Genomic DNA, 6,675 nt, shown 5'->3' with positions numbered 1-6,675 from the left:
AAATTTACAAAAGCAGAGAAAATTTTTATTTATGTTTGAGGTCTGTAGTGCTTTTGGTATTGAATATTAAGAGCAGTAGCAGTTAAAACAATAACAATGAAGCAAAGTCAAGCAGGAAAATGGAGACTTCAGTACCCTTCTTCATGCCTCTCTAAGAGATATGGAACTTTTGCTGAATAGAAGCCAGAAAGCCATTTCTGGGTTAAAAAGAAATTACTGCAAAGCTTTATGAGGTGCAGGGTTAGGACAATATTCTAGGTCTCTAGTTAGTACTGTATTTTTCACATTTCAGACCTATACACAAAGAATATAGTATTTTCAGAGACAGAAGTGAATATAATTTGGACCGTCATACCCTCAGTGAAGTGTAGAACCTCTAGACCAACAGGTACGTTTCATTTCAAAAATAGTATTATAGTTTTTCTCTAGAAAAAAAAGCGACTATTACTCAGCTGAAATATAATAATCAATTTCAACTTTTCCAGGAATATATTTCCCCACACAAAGAGAAATGACCCAACGGGAAAGCAGGAAAATTTAGGAAAAATAATGTGATAAATAACAACTAAATACTAGAAATTTAACTAAATGTTTTACACAGCAACCAGATCTTCAGACCAAAGTCTGAGTGAAATAGTAAAGTCAGAGAAATATTCTTCCAGTCATCATTTGAAGATAAAACTAGATCTAGGGAAATCCACTCATACAAATTCTAATACCAGACTTAAGTAGACCTCGCTTTTAAAAGAACAAGGAAGTGGAAAACAAAACAAAGGAATACAAAATTAAAAAAATAAATAAAAAGTACCCCAGAGGAACTATTAAATATTCTTTAACATCAAGCAAACAGCTGCTGAGGCACTCATAACTTCTCTTCAGAAATCACTGATGTAATATATCATGTCAACACAACAGAGGATACAGTAATATTTAACTCAGTCATTGCAGAAAGGATGTTAAAAATAATTCTTATTCTTTACAAAATATTTTAGAAAACTAGAAATATCAGTGATTCTTTTTAAGTTCAAGGTGGCACATGAGAAATTTGATAAAATATCTCCCTTCTACACAAAACCCATTAAAATGATATATACATATTTTTTAAATGAACAACTTCTTAGCCACACTCAAGTAAGAGAAAGTTTCATGAACCAGAATTGGAGAAGCATTTCTAAAAGAGTAAAACAAACTCAAAACCACCACAGAGTCTGCTGCTTTACTATCGTGAAGCGGGAACTAGGGCTGTGTTTCTTGGAAACAAATTCTGATATGTCTCTGCCCAGCAGACAAATCTAAAGCTAAGTCATCTTCAAGGTTAGTATCTACACAGTTGTGAAGCCACTGCACTAGGAGAAATTCCTGCCACAGAGTGTGGAAAGAATTCCTGTACAAACAGCTAAGAATGACAAAACTGCTAAGTAACACCAATGTCTTTACAGAAACACAGATAAACTCAACCACCAAAGGAACATATAACCTAGGAATTAAAGGTCATAATGCAGCCTAAAAAGGATTTTAAAGTAATATTTAATATTCTCAAAGAGCCAAAGGAGGTAACTTCTTCCAAAAACTAGCTTCAAAGAGTTAGAACCAAACATTATGATAAAGAACAGGTGCTTATGAAGAAGAACAAAATAAAAATTCTATTAATTAAAAAAATGTATTTTAATTAAAAAAAAACAAAGGGATTAAAAAATGTGCTAGAAAACGGAGCTGAGAAACTTCCCTGAACATGTCCCAAAATACTGAAAATATTAAAGAAAAGTCAAAGACAAGAATAGGTCCAGAACCTAAATATTCAGCTAAAAGAAGTTTCAGAAGGAAAAAAGAGAGAGAATAGAGGGGAGATAATATTAAAGAAATATGACGAAGAATTTTCCTAAAGTGAAGAAAACATGACTCCTAAGATTAAAGGTTTCTCTGGCTACCAAGCAAGATTGAAAAACAAACAGAAGAACAAACACCCATAACTAGAAACAATAAAATGAAACTTAAGAAAATAATGGAAAGAAATTCACTTCTGAGGAGAAACTTTACATAGAAAAGAAAAATAAACTGCAAAGGGATGAGAAATAGAATAACATTAGTAATACTGTTTTTGAGAAGACAAAGTAGCAATATCTTCATGTAATTAAGATAAAATAAACTTGAATGTAGAATTCTATACTCAGCTAGCCTATTTTAGCTGGGCAAACAATTTTAGACATAGAGGATTCATAAAGTTTATAACCCACAGATTCTCTTTGAAAGGGCAAGTAACAAATATAGTCTACCAAGAATAAAAGTTGTTAATAGTACATACTAAGATAGATGCAAAGATTCTTAACAATATGTTAGCAAGTCAAATAGAGCAACATATAAAAATAATACATTATGACTAATTGGGACTTATCCCAGGAATGCAAGACTGATTTAACATGCAAAATTTTTTCAATATAAATCACTGTTAACAAAATAGAGGAGAGAAACCATTCCCTCGTTTCAATAAATTCAACCTCCATTGATAAAAATTCTTAGCATACTAGCAATAAAAATGGCCTTTCTTAATCTGATAAAGGAGATCTATAAGAGATCTACAGCTGATATTATACTCAATGATGAAATAATGTTTTCTTTGTAAGATCAGGAAAGAGGCAGAATGTATACTCACATTACTTCTAATCAAGATTGTACTGATGGTTCCAGCCAGTGAAATTAGTTAAATAAAGGCCATAAAGATTGAGAAGGGAGATATAAGTTCTCTTATTTGCTGATGGCATGATTGTTTCAGTATGAAATTTCAAAGAACCTACAAAAAACTATTGGCACTATTAAATTCATTTAGGAAAGTGACAAGATACATGGTTAATGTACAAAAATTTTATAAACTAGCAGCAAATAATTGAAATATGAAAATTTAAATACCCCATTTAACATTACTGTATGTAACATTATAAAATATTAAATACCTAGGGATAATTTAATCAAAAGACATGCAAGACCTCTACACTAAAAACTATAAAATATTGCTGAGAGAAATTATAGACAAATAAATGAAGAGCTATATCCTGTTCATAGATTGTTAGACTAAATATTTTTTTCCATTGTAGTTTATTACAAGATATTGAATATAGTTCCCTGTGCTATACTACAGTAGGGCCTTGTTGTTTATCTATTTTATATGTAGTAGTTTGTATTTGCTAATCCCAGACTCCTAATTTATCCCTCCCTGCCCCCTTTCCCCTTTGGTAGCCATAAGTTTGTTTTCTATGTCTGTGAGTCTGTTCTGCTTTGTAAATAAGTTCATTTGTATCATTTTTTAAGATTCCACATATAAGTGATATCATATGATATTTGTCTTACCTTTCTGACTTACTTCACTTAGTATGATAATCTCTAGGTCAGTCCATGTTGCTGGAAATGGATTCTTTCTTATGACTGAGTAATATTCCATTGTATTTATATATATACCACATCTTATTTATCCATTCGTCTGTCAGTGGACATTTAGGTTGCTTCCATGTCTTGGCTATTGTAAATAGTGCTGCTGTGAACATTGGGGTTCGTGTATCTTTTTGAATTAGAGTTTTCATCTTTTCTGGATATATGTCTGGGAGTGGGATTGCTGGATCATATGGTAACTCTATTTTTAGTTTTTTACAGGCTGAATATTATATATATATATATATATATTTTTTTTTAAGAACATACACACAAATGCTGCAGATCAATAAAATTCTACAAAGAAATAATAAAAAGACAACTGAATATTAAAAAAAGGGGCAAACAAGTCAAATAGTAGCTTTATAATAGAAGGTGTTCAAATGGCCATGGACCACATGAAAAGGTGCTCCATATTACTAGTTGTCAGGGAAATGCAAATTAAAACCACAACGAGATCGAGATACCATTCACCTCCACTAGAATGGCCCAAATTAAAAAAGACTGACAATACCAAATGTGGTGAAAATGTAGAACAGCTCTCCTACACTGTTGATGGGAGCATGAAATGCTAGAATCGCTCTGGAAAACTCTAGCAGTTTCTTGTAAAGCTAAATGTACATCAACTTTATGACACAGTAATTCCACTCCTAATGGCCTGGGCATCGAGATTTTAAAAGCTCCCCGGGCAATTTTAATGTGAAGCCAAGAGTAGGAAGACCACTGTCTTTGAGGAAAACCTAGGACAACTTTGGTGTCCACCAAGGAAAGGAAACCAGAGGAAGGCACAAATTTTGCAGCCATTGGAGGTGGCAAAAAGGGTAATTTGGGAAAACTGAGAGGAAGGAGTGGAGTTATCAAGAACAGGTCCTGGGAGGAGGAAGCAGTACTCGGCAGCACCCACAGCTGGCAGAACCAGGCTGGGCTGGTTTGAAGCCCATAAAGATCTATGTCTGGTGTACCTTTCTCTCTGCTGAGCCATTTAGGATGTAATTTGAGGAAAGCCTTCCCGGCTAGATTCCTGGCAGGCAGGCAGAGAATGCCGGTCTCCACAAATAGGCCTTTTAGCGAGGCTATTTTGGTAGGTTCCCCAACTAGACTGACCGGTGCTTGGCACCAGGCAAAGCACTGTCCTCATGAGCAAGTGGAGTAGAGCCAGGAGACACACACAGGCACCCACTGAGCAAGTATCTACCCGTCTTTTTCTCCCACTCTAAAGCAGGTGAATGTACATTTCTGAATCAGTGCATTTTCAGGCAAAATGACCCATCCTCTGGTTCCTGTAGGCGTTTTCATGTAGTACCTCTTGAAGCTGAAGTGATGACACCTTTTTCTTCCAAGTTTGTCTTTTCATATCTGTGTTTCCATGAATATTGTGGAGCTTGAGGAGGATAATATAATTGCCATAGTAGTGAATATGTTTAAATATTATATGCTAGCACCTATTTTTTTTTTTAATATTTATTTATTTGGCTGTGCCAGATCTTAGTTGCGGCTTGCGGGATCTAGTTCCCTGACCAGGGATCGAATCCAGGGCCCCTGCTTTGGGAGCGTGGAGTCTTAACCACTGGACCACCGGGGAAGTCCCACTAGCACTCATGTTAAGAAATAGCAGTCATGTGAAAAACCAACCATGCTATCTTGGGATTTAGATATCATTTCGTAAGAGGTGATTTCTCATGGTTTGGCTCATATCAAGCACTAGTAAGCTATAGTATACAAAGAATTTACACTGAGCACTTCACTTCTCTATTTTGTTCATTTTATCAAGACACACCTAGACAACCAATGCCATTATACTTGCCTAGGCCATGTGTAGAGCTTTAATTATTTTATTCTACTGTGGGTGGGATCATGGATGTAAAGTAGAGAGACTTGGAGTTATACTTTAGAAAAGAAATTGGAATCGGTTTCTGAAGGCTTTATGAACAATCAGAGGCATAGTTATGAAGAGCCCGTTTCGTGTCCACTCTCAACATAGATCTGGCATCCTGGGATCTGCCTTGCGGTCCGCCCTTACCTTTAGGCTGCTCTGAGCCCGGAGCAGAATGGTCTCCACGGCTCTCTTCAGCTTGGCATTGCCTGAGATCAGGATGACTGTGTGCCCCGAGGGGCAGGCTGCCAGTATCCCTGCACAGACCATGACCCCGATCTTGTTGTGCCACAGCATCAGCAAAGGCACCGAGATGAAGCCAGCGCAGAAGGATACCATATACAGGTAGAAGAAAGAGACGAGACCCGAGTGCTTTGATGTGGGCCTCCAGGCTGGGGTCCCGAGAGTCTCTGGTTTTGGCCCTCCTTGTCCTCATGTGCCTCCCCAGGGAGACAATCAGCACCCCAGAAGAAACCAGAAAAAGCAAGAAAGAAGGGGTGGACCCCAGGCTGCAGAAGAGGAAGGAATGATAGAAATTGAGTTTTCTCAGTTTCTCAATTGAGTATTGTTATTCATGAGTAGCATGGTTGCAACTGAGAAGTGAGATCTATTGAAAAAGTCCCACAAATAGAGAACAGTGCAGACACAGGAGGAAAGAGTAGCACCCAGGAGCATCTGGGGGATCTTCCTGGAGATCCAGCTTGCCAAGCGGAGGAGGAAGGTGTGAAAGAAATGGACAGTCCTGGAGCAGTAGAGGAGACTAAGGCAAGTGGTGAGCCAGAGGCCAGCTTGATATACGAGCATCCAGAGCATGAGGATGGTCTGGTAGCAGAGGCCCAGCGGGTCTTCTATCCACTGGAAGTGGGTAAGCTGGATGGCATCCAGAAAGAGCAGCCCGTGCAGGAAAAGCCAGGTGAGGCTGAGATTCAGCAGGACAAGATCACAGTTGCTCAGTGGCCACCTCCTCACCACGACCCAAAAATTCATCAAGAAAATGAAGGCATTGACCAGGATCCCTACTGCAAACTCCAGGACTGAAAAGAACAGAAATGCATTCCTGACTTCATAGGGCACAGTTACAGTGGCAGTCAGAGTCACCATGATGTCTCTTCTTACTTGGCTAATCTAAGACTCAAACACCGCCCAGCAGAGAAGGGTAAGTGTACATTCTGAGCCACGACCTTTCCTTTACAAGACATCCAGCTCTTGCTCTAGAGCTATCCCAGAGTGAGTGCATAAAACGTTCTGACAGTAAACTTAGAGGGATATTGTTGCTTTAGAATATCTCTTGGATACACACAAAGGCTCATCATAAGAGTAGAAGAGTGATGGTTCTATCTCTTGGGTGATGCAGAAGCTTTGAATAAACCCAGGTGTTTCTG

The 6,675-nt window shown here is 37.7% G+C and overlaps 1 protein-coding gene across 1 annotated transcript; it reads right to left on the bottom strand.

Moving 5' to 3' along the window:
* Positions 1 to 5,392: 5,392 nt before the first annotated feature.
* On the bottom strand, positions 5,393 to 6,463 carry TAS2R38 (taste 2 receptor member 38). Its single transcript, XM_027101292.1, is given in 3 exon segments — positions 5,393 to 5,660; positions 5,662 to 5,848; positions 5,851 to 6,463. Coding segments are annotated over 3 exon segments (999 nt in total). The 5' UTR covers positions 6,395 to 6,463.
* Positions 6,464 to 6,675: the final 212 nt, after the last annotated feature.

This window comes from Aethalodelphis obliquidens, unplaced genomic scaffold (assembly GCF_003676395.1).
Source record: "Aethalodelphis obliquidens isolate GAN/ISIS:26980383/991018 unplaced genomic scaffold, ASM367639v1 scaffold5, whole genome shotgun sequence".
NCBI lineage: Eukaryota > Metazoa > Chordata > Mammalia > Artiodactyla > Delphinidae > Aethalodelphis > Aethalodelphis obliquidens.
Note: the sequence above shows the minus strand (reverse complement) of the source record. Positions and strands in the feature narration are given on the sequence as shown.